The following is a 19,569-nucleotide window of genomic DNA, read 5'->3' as shown; positions in this document are numbered from 1 at the left end:
GTACCGGTATGTCCTTGCAAAAAAATGCTATAAATTTTTTTTTTCATATTTTTGAAAATTTTTTGAGAAAATTCAGGTATTTTCCAAGAGAATGAGACCAACCTGACCTATCTATGACAAAAATTAAGCCTGTTAGAGCAATTTGAAAAAAATATACTGCAAAATGTGCTGGGAAAAAAATAACCCCCTGGGGGTTAAGGGTTGGAAATTTCCAAATAGCCTGGGGGTAAAAGGGTTAAGGGAATCACTCCGCCAATTAAAAAAGAAAGGTTATCAAAACAACAATCTAAGTAAAAATTTACTGAATTACTTAGCATATGTACTGCACAATTTTTATAAGTTTTATAAAATGGAGCTAATGTGTAAAAGAACATCAAAAAAATATAATCATAATTTCCACTGACCCTCTTTAAGTGTCATTTTGGCACCGTTTTCAGGAAATTGAAACATATTGAGAAATAAATGTACCTATTGCATGAGAATAGTCAATCATTGCTAGAATTTGGCTTATTTACTTGAGAGCTACCAGCACCACCGTGGGTGTTATCCTCCGCGTTTCTTTGGCCATCCTCTGTTGCAGCGTCCGAAGACGATCTTTGAGATTCGCTACCCGAGAAGAAACTCGTCCTAGGATTAAATAGTAGCCGAAAACCTTGACACTGTTTCCTGGGGCTAGAGGTCACATCGCAACATTGAGGGAACGAGTATTCTTCGCGACCAGCGCACAACCTCTTACACTGATGCACATCCTTCGAGCTGCTCTCGAGGTGACGTTTGGTGCCGTGGCGTCGAATGTAATCTAACCTATTGCTGCCAATTTTAAGACTTACACATTTAATGAAGGGCCAGTAATTTTTCTGTACAAGCGTTTGAAGACCGGGCGGCAGCGATAACTCTTTGGGATGTACGTCGGATGCATCGGGACACCTTTTGAATAATGCTTCCGACGAAAGAAACTGTAAATTGTGTGGAAACATATAACTGGCGACTAACTTCATCCCTGAGTGGGGCCGATGTTGATGCAACTATGGGGTAGAGATCCTTGTTTCGTAGTCCCTCGAAGGCAATGCCTGTGGGGTAGGACGAAAATAATACGGAGTTTATGAAAGAGAAAATGAGATCATAATGATATTTTATGATGTTACAAAAAAATTATCATGGCCTTTTCGGAGAAGTTCAAACTTAATAATAAGTCTTTACTCATCCTTAACCCTTTTACCCCCAAAGGACGTACTGGTAAGTTTCACAAAAGCCATCCCTTTACCCCCATGGACGTAACAGTACGTCCTTGCAAAAAAAAGGCTATAAAAATTATTTTTTGCATATTTTTGATAATTTTTTGAGAAAATTCAGGCATTTTCCAAGAGAATGAGACCAACCTGACCTCTCTATGACAAAAATTAAGGCTGTTAGAGCAATTTAAAAAAAAATACTTCAAAATGTGCTGGGAAAAAAATAACCCCTTGGGGGTTAAGGGTTGGAAATTTCCAAATAGCCTGGGGGTAAAAGGGTTAATAAGTTACTGAATTTGAATTAGCCATGAACCATTTATATTCTAGAATCTTTTGATGTACAAGGAATATCGCAAAAATAGTATCTTGCAACACTAAGAAAGTAATACTAACCAAGGGGTTCACGATTTAAGAAAAACTCTAGTTTGCCTCTCCAGGTATCCAGATGTACTCCAACAATTGCTCCTTTGCCCCAACGGGGCCCATATCTGCTCACATTTCCTCCATGCTGTGTTGTACCTGGTGAAAACCGAGATACTGAGCAATGATTCATGAAAAGTAATGATACTGTAGTTATTTCTTAATTATATTAATAATATTTAACCCTTTTACCCCCAAGGACGTACTGGTACGTTTCACAAAACTCATCCCTTTACCCCCATGGATGTACCGGTACGTCCTTGCAAAAAAATGCTATAATTTTTTTTTTCATATTGTTAATAATTTCTTTGAGAAAATTCAGGAATTTTCCAAGAGAATGAGACCAACCTGACCTCTCTATGACAAAAATTAAGGCTGTTAGAGCAATTTAAAAAATATATACTGCAAAATATGCTTGAGAAAAAATAACCCCTTTGGGGTTAAGGGTTGGAAATTTCCAAAGAGCCTGGGGGTAAAAGGGTTAATGGCATAGAAGGTACTATACTTTGCCGTTCCTAAGATATAACATATTTTCCTATTCAACTTTATCTAGTTGTAATTCCAACTATTCAGTAATAAATCCTTTAGGTCAAGTCTCTTATACACGAGAAATTGATAACTGAATTGGTTAAATCCCTCCTAAATAATTAGTAATCTAAGCTGCAAGAGAATTAAATGGTGCAATAAGGTGAAGGATGATTTAGAGAGGTTTGGCAGAAGAGGATGTCTTTGATAGAAGGTATTGGAGAGGCTGCATCAGGCAATCGATTCCTTAATTATCATCATTATTATTATTATTACTAGCTAAGCTACAACCCTAGTTGGAAAAGCAGGATGCTATAAGACCAAGGGCTACAACAGGGAAACATGGTCCAGTGAGGAAAGGAAATAAGGAAATAAATAAACTACATGAGAAGTTATGAACAAGTAAAATAAAACATTTTAAGAACATTAACATTAAAACATCTTTTATATGTAAACTATAAAAAGTCGTGTCAGCCTGTTCAACATAAAACATTTGCTGCAAGTTTGAGCTTTTGAAGTTCTAATGTAAGGATAACAGTGGTATGAATCTAGTCTGGAAGGTTTCAACAGTCTGCAAATTGAAACTTCAATAAACTGAGTGCAAATACTCCAGGTTTCACACTGATTTCAAGTGTGCACTTACCTTTGTATGAGTAGCCCCATGATTCCTCGTCACGACCAATGAGGGAACAAAATCGATAGACGCCATGATTCATATCACACTGCGGTGTACACACACCTATCATCTGTGAAGAAAAGTAGCTAATTAAGAGTCCAGTAACATTTATAAGTAGAATAAAGACGGCAACTAGAAATATAGCTAAATAAAATTATTGTAGTTTTTATCGTTTAAAAAAATCATACATGGAAAAATTATAATGATAGAATTACAGTATATAAGTGAAGAGAAAAATCTATTTCAATTTTCTATCGGTATATACAAAATATTCTAATAAGAGGACTTCTTGCCACTAAACAAAACAAAAGGATATTTTGGTAATAAATATTTCTGTTGTGAACTACTTTTTTCAAGCGGTGAAACATCACATTGATTTCCTCCAACAATATATTATTATTATTATTATAAGATAAGCTTTAACCGTAGATGGAAAATCAGTAAGCTATAAGCTCAATGGCTCCATTAGGGATAAATAGCCCAGTCAGGATAGGAAACGAGGACATAAATAATCTACAAAAGAACTAATGAACAATCAAAAAATATTTTAAGAACAGTGACATTAAATTAGATCTTTCACATATAAATTATAAAAATTCAAAAACAAAACAAGAGGAAGAGAAATAAGATAGAATACTGTGCCCAATTGTACCCTCAAGCAAGAGAACTTAACCCAAGACAGTGGAAGACCATGGTACAGAGTCTATGACAACTACCCAAGACGAGAACAATGGTTTGATTTTGGAGTGTTCTCTTAGAAGAGCGGCTTACCATAGCTAAAGAGTCTCTTCTACATTTAAATTAACAAATGTAATTAGATTCAGATCTTGCACTAAATAACCAACACACATTCAACAAATATCTTTTGAGCACTGTTAACGCTAACTTTAAGATGAAAGATTAACAGGTGGAAATATGGAGGACTCGTATTTCCGTGCTCTCGACTGGAAGCTAGTAATACCACCACCACATTGTAAAAAGGATAAATATCTGCTTGCTCCAAAAGTGATTTTCCAGCCCCATAAAAAGTAATTTTTCAAGTAGTTCAAATCACTACACAACTCATTGTACCATTTCTGTTAATCAAGTATTGTATTTCCCTCCTGTAAATCTAAAATCCTTTTAGATTTCCCGTATGGCTTCGAGGATTCACTGAAGACTATCTTGCTCATGTGGGGGAATCCCCTCTAGGGTATTTATAAAATCTTTCATTGCTGCTCTTAGAATATAAGAATTTCTGGAAGTTTGGAATATGACTTTGTCAAACTCCTCGCTTATGGCTTAACTCTCCTTTATTATAACTAGTTTCTAGATTTTATATGTTATAAATCTCTTATCTGTTGATGGGATGTCTGCTTCTATTCTTGTTTCTGGTGGTGTCCCCTAGGTTTTGCTTTCACCCTTAGAGTAACAAATCAATCACAACCTTTTTTTTGCATTCAACACAGAGCTACGACAAACACGTCCGAACGTTCACGGGTGCTAACAAGGAATGAAGGGAGAAGGATAGGTAGTGGTAGTGCTGGTGGTGGTGGGGGGGGGGGGGGGAGGAGGGGGGCAGTAACTGTAGAGAACGACACCTAGTAGTAACGGGGGATTTTGAGGAGGGAGAAGTCTAATTGGAAAGGGATCTCTGGTAGTGGTTTCACTCGCCCCAGTTTTTATACCGACACCCTTTAGGGGTGAGCGAGCTGGATATATTCCTAGCATTCCATGCAACTTTTTTCACTGGTATATTTAGCAGTATTTATACCTTTGAAATGGTGCTTTAAGGAGCATTTCACTGGGCGACACAGGCTCCTCGCCCAGAGATAGATTTTTCCTTCATCAAAATCCCTTTTTCAGTTGGATTTGTGTTTGTATTTCCGAATGCTCGTAAGTTAAGGTCCTTCTGATATTCTGGAAGTTTTATTCCAGCTGTGACCAAGTTGTGGAATGATCTTCTTAATCAAGGACAGTAGTTGAATCAGTAGAACTTCAAACGTTCAAACTTGCAGCAAATGTTTTTATGTTGAACAGGCTGACATGAGTCTTTTTATAGTTTATATATGAAATATCTGTTTTGACATTTTAATGTTTTTAAAATATTGTATTTTAATTGTTCATTACTTCTTATATCGTTTATCCATTTCCTTATTTCCTTTCCTCACTGGGTTATTTTTTCCCGTTGGAGGCCTTGGGCTTATAGCATATTGCTTTTCCAACTAGGGTTGTAGATTAGCTAATAATAATAATAATAATAATAATAATAATAATAATAATACCTATACAATAAAGTCTGGAGAAAAACCCGATCAAACCCCCATTTGTTTTCAGACCCGTCCCATTTTGGTTACTTACAATATTTGTACCATAAACTGCGTTGGTTAATTTAATCTCCCAGTAGTGCTGGTAGTTCTTGGGGAGGATCTGGTTTCCCCGAACGGACGCGGTTCCCGAGCTGTACTCGGGATTGAAACTGATCTGTCGACTTTCTGGTCCCAAAACTATGTTCCCTGCTTGGCCACCTTCTTCTTTCGTGCTCCACACCCACGCAAACTCTAGAAATGGATAAAACTGGGCGATCAACACTAATCATCCACACAAAACAATGATTCACACATTACAGAATAGAAATATTGCAATGCAAAGTTTTCCTATTACATTATTCACATTTTATTGCATTCAACTCTTATGTCAAAGGAATTATTTTAAGTGTAGTATCTTGTCTTAAATATACAAACAAAAGTACATAATTGGCTATAAAAAGATCTTTGCTTTTGCCTCAGATAAATATTATTTTTAGAACATCATAATACTGTCAGTATTCATACTGTACCACAGTTCTAAATACTGTACAAGTAGTTCTCAAGATATTTACACATGGGCTAAAAAAATTTAAATTCAAAGTTTCTTAAAGCATTGCTCAAAAATATTTTTGTTGGCAAGGTACTTTGAGGGTGATATAAATATCAAAATCAGGAACAAAGCAGGATTCAAAATCAGTAGGGACACGAATAGCAAATTGGTCAGCATCATTTTCAAAGGAACAGACGAAGCATAAAAACATTTTCTACCAGAACAGAATAGTGTAATTAAAAATAATACAATCAAACCTATCATTTCTTTAACATTTGGTTCCAGGAGAGACGACCATATAAACTAACCCATTATAAAATCACCTAAACACTAAGAACCTTGCCAAACAACACCATATTGCTGATACAATATGTCGCTCAATAATTAAACTTTTTATACAGTACACCAGTTTTTATAATAAATTTATACATTTTATTTGTATAGACATGAAAATAATTGCCTGTACTGTATATATATTTTCTATTTCTTAACTAAATGTAACAAAAATTAAAAGGATTAATTATGAGGTATGACCCTGGTGTTTGAAACAAAGTAATAAAGCTAGTGATGATGAATTAGAGAGAAAAATGAAGTAGGCCACACATGGCAAATTCAACCTGCCGGCTAAAATGCAATTGGTTGATTAAATGCAGTACACTGTTGTAATATTTGCTGTTTAGATAAGAAAAAAGCAATTATTTGTACTATATTAGCTTACTAATGTTTCTAAAGTACAGAATACAAACATACAAACCCTCAAGAGACAAACTAAGCCGCTAAAAAACATCTCTTACCTGCTGCTTCTTCTCCACATTTACAAGTTATAGGGTCCAGCATGTGATGGTTACAGAAAGCGTTTGCTTTTGAATCTGACCTATACGCAATATGATAAGAATTCTCAGCAAGGTGAAGTGCCCTGTCAGTCGGGAAGGTGCATGCGTCGTTCAGCCATCTCTCCCTGAAAGATTAAGAGCAAAAATTAGTCAGGAGATAAGCTAAACAAAGCCATGCATTAATCACGAGACAGCCAGAAGTCTCTACAAATTTTAAAACATTACAAAAATATGTTTCCCAGCATGCAAATCGTCAATGTACTAATGTACAACATTCTTAAACTTTACATGTGATATAGTGCAACTGACTCTTTGTGGTGGCCGAAGCGGTTAAGTCCCTGACTGGTGAATGCCAGACTGGGGTTTGAGTTCTGCTCAAACGCTTTAGTTTCTTTGGTCGCTGCAACCTCACCATCCTCGTAAGCTAAGGATGGGGGTTTTGTGAGAGCCTATAGGTCTATCTTTTGAATCATCATCAGCCATTGCCTGAGTCCTGCTCAAACTCGTTAGTTTCTTTGGTCGCTGCAACCTCATTATCCTTGTGAGCTAAGGATGGGGTTATTGGGAGAGCCTAAAGGTCTATCTTTTGAGTCTTCAGCAGCCATTGCCTGGCCCTCCTTGGTTCTAGCTTGGGTGGAGAGGGGGCTTGGGCGCTGATCATATGTATATGGTCAGTCTCTAGGGCACTGTCCTGCTTGATAAGGCAATGTCACTGTCCCTTGCCTCTGCCATTCAAGAGTGGCATTTAAACCCTTTGAGTGGCTTTATCACAAGTGATTACACATATAAAGAAGGGAGGTGTTCCATTAGTAAAGCCCTCTCAGTCTTGGTAAAGTTACATGATTTTGCAGTTGAGTAAACCTAATCTATTGTCACGATGCACATAATTTTTGTCATGAAAAAGATTATAAATGTAATTTTTGTTCCTTAAATACAGTATACACCCATATTCCCTCGTTCTTAGAGCCAGGATTGTTATAGCTAAGGAAGTACAAAGAGTTTTATTCATTCACATAAGATTTCCTTAGTGCCTGGGAATTTCCTCTTAATATAAAGTCATCATCTCAATTTTTGATTATGCAAGGAGAAAAGAACATTAATGTGCATAACACTGATAAGAAACGATAGGTAAATGCACCTCCGACACAATGTGTTTGTATTTGGGAGATAAAAATAATTTTAAATTTGGTATGATTCTATTTCTGCTGCAACTGCAGAGTCGATCTCTGGTGAATCTTCATCTCTCAGCGGAGAAGGCGATTCTTCACAGTCTAAGGAACGGCAATGAAGCCTAAAGCTTCTTTCTGTTCTGAGAACTGTACCTGGTCGATATTCCGGGTGTATTGTCGTCTTCAAATTTTCTTCTAGCAGGCCTAGAGGTTCACTTTGATCCTGCGTTTGCCTTGAGCGACAAGCAGAAGCTTGTGCTTCTGTAGGGCTGGCATGGTCACTCCAGAACAATGTGTGGACTACGAAGTACTTAGATTATCTGCTGACTGGTGGTAATATTCTTCTATGATGGTCTCCAGGGGACCTCTCATTCTGGTATAGTCTTGCAGTGACAGATCTCTATCTTCCCTTAGTTTTTTCATGTCTTTCTGTGGTGTTTGGAGGACGTCTGAAGGCGAAAACCGTAGAAGGGACCTTGTCCTCTGGTGATAATCCTTCTAGAGAAGGTTTGATCTCTTGTTGTATACCTCTCCCAGTGATTAGTCTGAGGAATATCTTGTGAATAACTTGTAGAGGGAATTTTCCTTGGAAAAGTTTTCTGATAAACTGAAATTGGAAATTGTTCTCGGTCAATGTGTTGGAGATTTCTCCAAGTGGTGAGTGCAGTAATACATGTATTCATTTGAATGTTTTCTCTGTTATCGGAGGAAAGTATTTAAAATTAAGAGAGAGCGCATGAATGCGCAAATGACACTCTTGTACACTATGGGGTGATTATCCATGATAGTGATTTAAAGTAGTTATGGGTGTCGGAGAGAGTTCCATAATTTGGGAACATGACAATGTATTATGTGCGTGTGCCTATTTGTGCATAACCTGGTCCATACTATTAATTCTTATACCGTATGTGTTATATATGTAGGTGAGAACATGTCATAGTTAGCAGTTCGTGAATTCCAAGGAGTGTGCACAATCGCGCGCTTAAATACTTTTTATATATTCGATAGAATGCCATTTTAAAGGCATTTCCTCTTGATGTGATAGTAAATGATAGGAAAACCTTGACGAAGAGCATTTACCCTCAGAAGATTGTAAATCACTATGAGAGCGTGTGGGCGACGACTATACGTCGATGAGTTGACTCCTGATGGGAATATTTTCCTGTTCCAGAGAATGCTCATTCAAGGTTAGCGTATGGGAGATGATCGCACTCGAGTACACAAAGAAGAGCCCATATTCACTATCTCCATGGCCTCATCTCCCAATTGAGCGCTCAGAGGCGATATAAAAAATCGTAAGGAAAATGCTGTAGAGTGCATAGAGGAGCATGTTCCCGAGAGGGCACTCACAAACAGGACACTATTCAACTTTAAGGTAGCATCCCAGCCCCAAGGTGCGCACTAAGAGTTGAATGCTCTCAAGGACAGTGTAGGTGAATTAAAGTGTGTCTAAAATCACGAGTGCACCTGTGATCAAGACTAAGTTCCAATGAAGTGTTCACTATTTGGTGAGCATGTGCATTCCAAAAGGTGCAGACAATCACGCACAGGTGAGAGATCCACTTTCCGAGTTCTCAGATGAATGAACATGCATGCTTGAAGAGTTTCACACTGGAAGACTTAATTTCTTTACTATTAGGGAATCTTTCTCTTAGCACATAATAATAAACGAAGGGAAGGAGATAGCAACATCCTTGTCTTTTCAGATAAACTCTCTTCTTCGTCTTGCAAAGGTGGTCCAAGTTCGGAGATTAATTATCCGATGGAAGTGTATCTGGTAAAAGGCTAGGAGACGAAGCAGGGCATAAATGCGTCCTCCAAGCCAAAGGCACCTCTAAAGGTGAGGATAGCTGTTCAGCTATTTTGGAGGAGTTAATCCTGAGTGGGTAGAGCCAAGAGGTTCTTTTGCAGATGCAGCAGGTGACCCAGGTTCCAGCAATAAAGACTTGGTTTAGATGAGGGTAAGGCTTGCAGGAGTCTCTCTCTCTCTCTCTCTCTCTCTCTCTCTGAAAGCTATTTTTTTAAGTCCTAACGACAGCCATGATGTCCTTAGGGCGTTGTCACAAGCAGTGTCATCTGGAAAGGTTTTCAAAGAGCAGAAAAGGTACCTGCTTCTCTAGGGGAAGCAGATACGACTATCTCACTCTGAGCTTGTCCCAGGGTTAGGTCATCATCATTTTACTTCTTAGCATTCCCCCTGGCGTTGGGGGTTGGAGAAGGATCAGAAGCCTGAGTTCTTACAGGAAAAAGAAGAGAACTAGCGGATTTCTTCGCCTTAGAGGTAGAACCATATGTGAAAAACTCTCCCTTGGTTTTTTTCCTCTTGCTGAACTCCTGCCACTGGGAGGCTGACCACTGTGACACAAGGGGAAGAACGAGTACTACAGGACATGAAGAATGGGGACCCACATTAGGATTGCTCATGAAAGTCCCGCAACATTGTCTGTAAATTTCGTGGCAACATCACATGCCCACTTGTGGTTTCTCCATTAACAGGCACACACATAAGCAACCTGATAACCCAAGTTTGTAGATCGAGAGTACGTCTGTACTACTTGTAGGCTGATGTTCAAGTTGCTTCTCAGTAGGCTGGCTGGGGGCGAGGGCGTTACTTGCTAGCAAATACCGACACCTTGTTATAATTTTTAACAGCTGAATTTACAGTTTTGCTGAGATCATAAACTTACAAAATGTCAAAGGTTAGTATTCATGTAGAAACAAAGGCAACTTTGAGTAAAGGCAGGATTATATACTATCTTTTACTCATTTATTGTTTTATGACAATTTGCTATAATAGGTGAGGTCTGGATATTCATGACAATCCATGCTAGGTTTCAGACCCGTGGCTAGATAAAGGGGGAACTGCTAAGTAAGGCTCATACTGTATAGGTTTAAGCGTTGCCAGGTATGATTAGGTTAGGTCAGGGTCATAATAGCTACAATCCTTGGAAATTGCTACACATGCTGTGAGAGAATAATCATATTTTATCGGGTATAAATCAAGATGGACTTATGCTACCAATAGTGCTTAGGAAGGTGCACAACAGGTATTTACAAGATGAATTCTATTCCCAAAATTCATAGTCAAAACAATTTTCGGAGCCTTTGTATATCAGCGGCCAGTTCCTTCAGCGAGCATAAAATATGGACATTGACTAAACTAAACCTCCCCATCCTAACCTAACAGCCATGTCCTTACCTACTTACCTATCGGGTGTGCTAACGCCCCCCCCCCTTACGCTGCCATATTCTAAGTCAGCCGTCATTATACATATTAGGTGGCCGCTATCATACATACACCCCTAATTTTCAATATACAATTTTCAATATTAAACTTACCCGATAATCATGTAGCTGTCAACTCCGTTGCCCGACAGAATTCTATGGAGGGATACGCCAGCTATCACAATACTAGAAGGGGGTGTACTTACCAGCGCCACCTGTGGCCAGGTACTCAAGTACTTCTTGTTGACACCTCCTCAATTATTCCTCTGTCGTGCTTCCGGCAAGACGTTCTGGGATACGCTTATGGTCTTCGAGTTTATTCACGGCTAATTGGTGAAGTATTCTCTCAGATTAACGGCTGTCGCTTTACTGGAAACCTTCTTATATTAGCTAGATAGCTTTTATATAGTCCTGATTAACGGTTAACGTTTTTTTGCTTGTTTTTTGGACCCCCCTTTGGCTAACTCTTGAATTCAAAATGTCTGACATTTCGCAAGCCCCCTCCCATAGACGATGTAGGTCTTGCAATAGGCGTATTCCGAAGGCCTCGGTAGATCCTCACACCGCTTGTTCTGACTGTAGGGACAGGCCCTGTCAGTTAGAAAATCGATGTGAGGAATGCACCGGACTTTCGGAATTGGAATTTGTCCGTCTTTTGAAGTATTCTACTAAGTTAGAGAGAGGTAGAGTTAGGAGGAGTTCTTCTCACTCTTCATTGTTTTCCTCACCTCATGATCCCCTACCTGTTCCTACCCCTGTAGTGGCTACCCCCGAACCTACTGTGTGCCCTCCGCCTGATATGTCAGTGGTTTTGCGTGCTATTCAGGCTTTAGGCGATAAAGTAGAGTCAGTGGTAAGTGACCATAAGTCTCTGATGGCCGAAGTTAAAGAACTGAAGGTCAAGAGTGCAGTGGGTGGAGTTAGTGCCAGTGCTGTGACGAGTGCTAGTGTCAGTGCAGTGCCTTGTGCTAGTGTTAGTGCCAGTGTGGTGCGTGAGGATTTTTCTGTGCGAGCCAGTCGTCCTCCCAGTCCGGGACCTCTTGCAAGCTCCCAAGCCCAGGGGAGAAGCAATGTCGAAGGGCATAAGGGTTCGGCAGGCCTTGTTAGGCGCACAGAATTATCCTCGGTGGTTACGGGCGTGTCTTCCAAAGACCGTCACTCCCACCTGCAGACGATTGAGCCCGTCTTCCGCTCGTCCGCTGATCAACTGTCAGGGAAGAAACGTTGGTCTCAGGTCTCGAGACCGCTTAAACGTAGAGTCCAGTCCGCGAGTGCTCAGCCAGGTTGCAGTCATTGGCTCAGCTCTGACTCGCCTCAGTCATCTGTCGACTGTACTCCGCCCAAGAGGAGTAAGGTTCTGCCACAACAGAGCTCGACTGTTAAGGCTTTACCTCAGTCTACTGTCGTTTCTGCCGATCCCAAGTGGACTCTGCTTCAGTCCATGCAAGCTCAGCTTTCGGACTTGATGCGTGAGTTTCGGGCTGAGAGTGTTGCACCTCCGCCTCCGCCTACACTCCCTCCGCCTGTTCTCGCTCCGCCTGCGCTCGCCCCGCCTGCGCTCGCTCCGCCTAGTCGCAGCACCATCTGCCAGGCGTACGATGTTGAGCCACATTCTGAGTTCGCTGTTCCCAGTGGTGTTCAGCCTCAGCCTTCTTTAAGGCAACCTTTACTTTGGGATCAGGAGGATTATTCCACTCTTCCTCCGCCTCCCCTTGCTGCTCCACTAGTGGTGCAACGCTCGGTTGAGGTACAACAACCTCTTCCGTCCATGAGTCAGTCTCCTCAGCTCTCGCTGCAGCGAGCTCAACCCTTACACCCTGAACTTGCGCCTCAGGAGCCTCAGCTTGCGAGAACTTTACCTTGTTCTGCGCAGCCTCAGCCTCATCTTGCTCCGCTCTTATCACAGGAACAGGAACTTGCTACTCCGCCTCCGTCCTCCGCTCAGCAAGCGCAATCCTTGGGTTCAACCTCTCTTGCTAGGAGTCAACCTCCTCCACCCATGCGCCTTCCTTCTGCTTCGTCTGTTGTTCAGCCCTTGCAGTCTGAGCCTCAGGTTTTCCCTCAACCGTTACTTGAAGAGGAAACCACGGTTATTGTTCCTACACGTTCTGACTCTGCGGTTCAGCATTCTTGTCCGATCTCTTCGCTACATTCTGGTGATGAGGTTTCGGATGATGAGGAGGCACACCTTGATCCCTCATCAGACGTGGACGAATCCAAGCTTTCTCCACAGTCTCTTGATTTTCGTAAGGTCTTGGCTCTACTCAGGGAGGTTTACCCAGACCACTTTGTCTCTGCTATTCCCCGCTCTCCGCCATCTGAGTTTTCGCTGGGCGTACAACAAGCTAAGTCCTCCTATACTAAGCTTGTCCTAGCTAGATCCTCTAAGAGGGCTTAAGGATGATAGGGGAGTGGCTGCAGTCTAAACAACACCTTGGCAAGACTTCCTTCATGTTCCCTCCAACGAAGCTCACTTCGAAAGCGAGCGTTTGGTTTGCCACAGGGGAAGCACCAGGCTTGGGAGTACCTGCCTCTGCCCAGGCTGACTTCTCAAGTCTGGTAGACTCGCCTCGGAGAACTGCTATGAGGCGCTCGAAGGTTTGTTGGACCTTCTCAGACCTGGATCACTTACTGAAAGGGATGTTTAGAGCATTTGAAATGTTCAACTTTCTCGACTAGTGCCTGGGGGCCCTCAGCAAGAAAACCTCTCCTGCGGACAAAGATTCTGCCATGCTATTAATGTCCTGCATGGATAAGGCCATCAGAGATGGATCGGGTGAGCTAGCGTCGATGTTTGTATCAGGGGTGTTGAAGAAAAGGGAACAACTGTGTACCTTCCTCTCCGCCAGCATTACACCTTGCCAACGGTCACAACTCCTTTTTGCTCCGCTCTCGAAGTTCCTCTTTTCCGAAGAGCTAGTTAAGGACTTGTCTGCTGCCCTGATACAAAAGGATACGCACGATCTTGTAGCCTCATCGGCTCGTAAGTCTAAGGTTGCTACCTCAGTCCCCAAGACTTATCGCTCCCCAGTGGCTGATACCCCTGCTACGAGGTTCATACCGCCCTTTCGTGGTAGAGCCCCCAGCCGAGGAAGCTCCCGTCCAGACTCTTACAGGAGCAAGTCTAGGAAAGGATCCAGGACATCTAAAGGGAAAAACTGACTCTCCGCTTCTCCAGACAACAGTAGGAGCCAGACTCAAGATCTTCTGGCGAGCCTGGGAGAAGAGAGGTGCAGACGCACAGTCTGTCAGTTGGCTGAGGAACGGTTACAGGATTCCATTCTGCCTCAAACCACCTCTGACCACATCGCCCATCAACCTCTCTCCCAACTACAAAGAAGAGGACAAGAGGCTAGCATTGCAACAGGAGGTGTCGCTTCTTATATAAAAGAAGGCAGTGGTTATAGTCCGGGACCACCAATCCCCGGGCTTCTACAACCGTCTCTTTCTTGTGGCCAAGAAGACAGGAGGTTGGAGACCGGTGCTGGACGTCAGCGCTCTCAACGAGTATGTCACCAAGCAGACGTTCACGATGGAGACGACCAAGTCGGTCTTAGCAGCGGTCAGACAGGAGGACTGGATGGTCTCGTTGGACTTGAAAGATGCATACTTTCACGTTCCTATTCATCCAGACTCCCAACCTTTCCTGAGATTCGTTTTCGGAAAGGTTGTCTATCAATTCCAAGCCCTGTGTTTTGGCCTAAGCACAGCTCCTATGGTCTTTACTCTTCTGATGAGGAATGTAGCCAAATTCCTACACTTGTCGAACATCAGAGCCTCCCTCTACCTAGACGACTGGCTGTTGAGAGCCTCCACGAGTCGTCGTTTTCTGGAGAATCTCAATTGGACTTAGACTTAATCAGAGACCTAGGTCTATTAGTCAATATAGAGAAATCTCAACTCATTCCCTCACAATCCATTGTGTACCTGGGAATGGAGATTCGGAGTCAGGATTTTCGGGCTTTTCCATCGGCCCCCAGGATAAGCCAAGCCCTAGAGTGCATCATGAGCATGCTGAAGAGGAGCAGTTGCTCAGTGAGACAGTGGATGAGTCTCACAGGGACCCTCTCATCACTGGCCCTGTTTGTCAAGCTAGGGAGACTCCACCTCCGCCCTCTTCAATTCCACCTGGCAGCTCATTGGGACAAGGGTTCGACTCTAGAAGCAGTCTCTATCCCTATCAACCAAGAGATGAAGACCACTCTCCTGTGGTGGAAGCACAACCTCCTTCTCAAGGAGGGTCTATCATTGGCCATTCAGACCCCCAATCTTCATCTCTTCTCAGATGCATCGGACTCGGGCTGGGGTGCAACCTTGGACGGACGGGAATGCTCGGGAATGTGGAACGAGGAACAAGGATTACTCCACATCAACTGCAAGGAGCTGCTGGCAGTTCATCTAGCCCTGTTGAACTTCAAGTCCCTCCTGCTAGGCAAAGTGGTGGAGGTGAACTCAGACAATACCACAGCCTTGGCTTACATCTCCAAGCAAGGAGGGACCCATTCGAGGAGCCTTTACGAGATCGCAAGGGACCTCCTCATTTGGTCAAGAGGTCTAAACCTCACTCTGGTCACGAGGTTCATTCAGGGCGATATGAACGTGTCAGCAGATCGCCTAAGCAGAAGGAATCAGGTCATTCCCACGGAATGGACCCTCCACAAGAGTGTATGCAACAGACTTTGGACCTTGTGGGGTCAACCTACCATAGATCTGTTTGCCACCTCCATAACCAAGAGACTTCCGCTGTATTGTTCCCCTGTTCCAGACCCTGCAGCAGTTCATGTGGATGCTTTTCTACTGAACTGGTCCCATCTCGACCTGTACGCATTCCCTCCGTTCAAGATAATAAACAAAGTTCTGCAGAAATTCGTCTCGCACGAAGGGACACGGCTGACGCTGGTTGCTCCCCTTTGGCCTGCAAGAGAATGGTTCACAGAGGTACTTCAATGGCTAGTCGACTTCCCCAGGACTCTACCTCTAAGAGTGGACCTTCTACGTCAACCTCACGTAGACAGGTTGCACCCAAACCTCCACGCTCTTCGGCTGACTGCCTTCAGACTGTCGAAAGATTCGCTAGAGCTCGAGGCTTTTCGAAGGAGGCAGCCAGTGCGATTGCCAGAGCAAGAAGGGTTTCCACTCGTAGAGTCTACCAGTCTAAGTGGGAGGTCTTCCGAAGCTGGTGTAGAGCTAATTCTATATCCTCTACCAATACCTCTGTGATCCAAATAGCTGACTTCCTTCTACATCTTAGGAATGAGAGATCCCTTTCAGCTCCTACGATTAAAGGATATAGGAGTATGTTGGCTTCAGTTCTCCGCCACAGAGGTTTGGACCTGTCTTCCAACAAGGACCTTCAAGACATTCTTAAGTCTTTTGAGACGTCTAAAGAACGTCGTCTTTCCACTCCAGGCTGGAATCTAGACGTAGTCTTAAGGTTCCTTATGACATCTAGGTTCGAACCTCTCCAGTCAGCTTCCTTCAAGGACCTTACCCTCAAGACTCTTTTTCTCGTTTGCCTTGCAACAGCTAAGAGAGTCAGTGAGGTTCATGCCTTCAGCAAGAACATTGGTTTCACAACCGAATCTGCAACATGTTCTTTTCAGCTTGGATTCCTAGCAAAGAACGAGCTTCCTTCACGTCCTTGGCCTAGATCGTTCGAAATACCTAGCCTCTCCAACATGGTAGGTAACGAACTAGAGAGAGTTCTTTGCCCTGTCAGAGCTCTCAAATATTATCTCAAGAGGTCTAAACCTATTCGAGGACAGTCAGAAGCCTTATGGTGTGCTATCAAGAAACCCTCGAGACCCATGTCCAAGAATGGGCTTTCGTATTATATAAGGCTTCTGATCAGAGAAGCACATTCTCACTTAAAGGAGGAAGACCTTGCATTGCTGAAGGTAAGGACCCACGAAGTAAGAGCCGTAGCTACTTCGATGGCCTTTAATAAAAACCGTTCTCTGCAGAGCATAATGGATGCAACCTATTGGAGGAGCAAGTCAGTGTTTGCATCATTTTATCTGAAAGATGTCCAGTCTCTTTACGAGAACTGCTACACCCTGGGACCATTCGTAGCAGCGAGTGCAGTAGTAGGTGAGGGCTCAGCCACTACATTCCCTTAATCCCATAACCTTTTTTAACCTTTCTCTTGAATACTTTTATTGTTGTTTTTATGGTTGTTACGGTAGGCTAAGAAGCCTTCCGCATCCTTGGATTTGGCGGGTGGTCTATTCATTCTTGAGAAGCGCCTAGGTTAGAGGTTTTGTAGAGGTCCTTTAGTAGGGGTTGCAACCCTATATACTTTAGCACCTTTGGGTTGATTCAGCCTCCAAGAGGAACGCTGCGCTCAGTAAGGAAGACGAACTTAAAAAAGAGGCAGAGTAACGGTTCAATTCGACTTCCTTACCAGGTACTTATTATTTCATTGTTATTTGAGATAACTGTTATATGAAATTTGGGATACTTAGCTATCCTTTAATCTTGTACACTGGTTTTCACCCACCCCCCTGGGTGTGAATCAGCTACATGATTATCGGGTAAGTTTAATATTGAAAAATGTTATTTTCATTAGTAAAATAAATTTTTGAATATACTTACCCGATAATCATGATTTAATTGACCCTCCCTTCCTCCCCATAGAGAACCAGTGGGACCGAGGAATAATTGAGGAGGTGTCAACAAGAAGTACTTGAGTACAGTACCTGGCCACAGGTGGCGCTGGTAAGTACACCCCCTTCTAGTATTGTGATAGCTGGCGTATCCCTCCATAGAATTCTGTCGGGCAACGGAGTTGACAGCTACATGATTATCGGGTAAGTATATTCAAAAATTTATTTTACTAATGAAAATAACATTTCTTATTCTTTTATAATTTAACAATTCGAATAAAAATGGATAACCCAACATAACTTACAGCATTGTCATAGGGTAACCTAACCTATAAAGGGATGACAAACCCAGAGTTCCCACTGGGGTCCCCCATTATTGGCGGATATAGATATATATTTCTGAGACTATTCATTTCTGACAGGAACGAGTGTCCTTTACAAAGAGAACGGACCTTTTTCTATAAAAAAACGTAGTTTTTTCCCTAGTTTACATTACCCTGTAATAAACTACAATATAACCGGTTAGTCTAATCGGTGTACGGCAAAAGTTCATACGTAAACCACTACAGTAGAATATTAACCAAAAACAAGGTCAGGATAAGCTAAACTTACTCATATATTATCACATTTTTTCCTAACATTTAAGGCTAACCTTACTCAATTCGATATCCATATATATATATCTTTCAGTAATTTAAAAAAAAATATTAATCCAAACAGAATAAGCTAAATTTACTCATATATTTTCATATTTTTTCTCACATTTAAGGCTAATGATACTCAATTTGATATCTATATACTATATATTTCAATAATTTATTTTTTCGTCTACAAAGGGCCCATTGGCCTATTACTAGAGGTAGCCTAAAGAGATGAACAGACTATTACTAGACATAGCCAACCGTAGCTTAAAGAGATGCCCAGACTATTACTAGAGGTAGCCTGCCGTAGCCTAAAGAGATGCCCAGACTATTACTAGAGGTAGCCTACCGTAGCCTAAAGAGATGCCCAGCCTATTACTAGAGGTAGCCTACCGTAGCCTAAAGAGATGCCCAGCCTATTACTAGAGGTAGCCTACCGTAGCCTAAAGTGATGCCCAGACTATTACTAGAGGTAGCCTACCGTAGCCTAAAGAGATGTCCAGACTATTACTAGAGGTAGCCTACCGTAGCCCAAATAGATGTCCTATTATATGACATCTTTATTCTAGCCTAGTACGCCTTATACTTACATAGGTCCTCGATCTGGTGATGATCCCCAAACCATCCTGCGAAGGATTTAATTTATAATCCGGTCAGATCTTATCTTGCTTAAAGGTCCGTCGGCTTCGAACTCCAAGCACACACTATTAAGCCCCCCCAATAATGTCTCCTTTTATCAATATTTCATCCACTAATATATTTCCTCGGCCGCGCTATTTATGGAAGTACTTGTTGCTAAGCACATTTTACCAATAACCAGTTCCTAGGGGAACCTGCTTAGCATAATCAAATACTTTCTCTCGCATGTAAACAAAAAAGATGCTTAATACGCGGGCGTTGGTGACTCAACGGTAGTCAACGCCTCCCATACGAATCCAGGGTTGCCAGGTATTGCAAATGAGAAAAGGTCAATTTCTAATCAACAGAGGCTTTAAAAGGTCAACCCATTAATAGAAAAAGGTCAAAAATATAGTATTTAAGGGCCGGCGTTTTTCATATTACTAAAGGCCAACCTATTTAAATACAAAAGGTCAAATTTGAGTTTTTTTTTTTTGGCCGGAAAAAAGGCCAAACTGGCAAACCTGTTTGCAGTGCCAGATTATTTCCACTGAATTATCGTACATAAGTCTTAAAATTATCGCTTTCACCCAAAATTATCGTACATACTTTACAAAATAATTATTAAGGACTAACATAAATGACTTATTTCAAGGTATTTTAGTATAATTGTCTAATTAAAAACACATACACATATGTATATACCTAAGGTATGTATCGTACATCGCACCAGACCCCAAAAATAATCGTACATGTACGATAATTATCGTACGAGTGGCAACCCTGC

The 19,569-nt window shown here is 41.9% G+C and overlaps 1 protein-coding gene across 1 annotated transcript; it reads right to left on the bottom strand.

The window, feature by feature from the left end:
- Positions 1-285: 285 nt before the first annotated feature.
- Positions 286-19,082, bottom strand: LOC137621071 (SPRY domain-containing SOCS box protein 3-like). Its single transcript, XM_068351512.1, is given in 7 exon segments — positions 286-1,007; positions 1,009-1,070; positions 1,626-1,751; positions 2,821-2,923; positions 5,194-5,393; positions 6,486-6,649; positions 18,755-19,082. Coding segments are annotated over 7 exon segments (1,212 nt in total). The 5' UTR covers positions 18,790-19,082; the 3' UTR covers positions 286-485.
- Between the last annotated feature and the right edge of the window lie 487 nt (positions 19,083-19,569).

Source organism: Palaemon carinicauda, chromosome 27 (genome assembly GCF_036898095.1).
Source record: "Palaemon carinicauda isolate YSFRI2023 chromosome 27, ASM3689809v2, whole genome shotgun sequence".
NCBI classification, from domain to species: domain Eukaryota; kingdom Metazoa; phylum Arthropoda; class Malacostraca; order Decapoda; family Palaemonidae; genus Palaemon; species Palaemon carinicauda.
The sequence above is the reverse complement of the archived record's forward strand: the minus strand, read 5'-3'. Positions and strand labels throughout refer to the sequence as shown.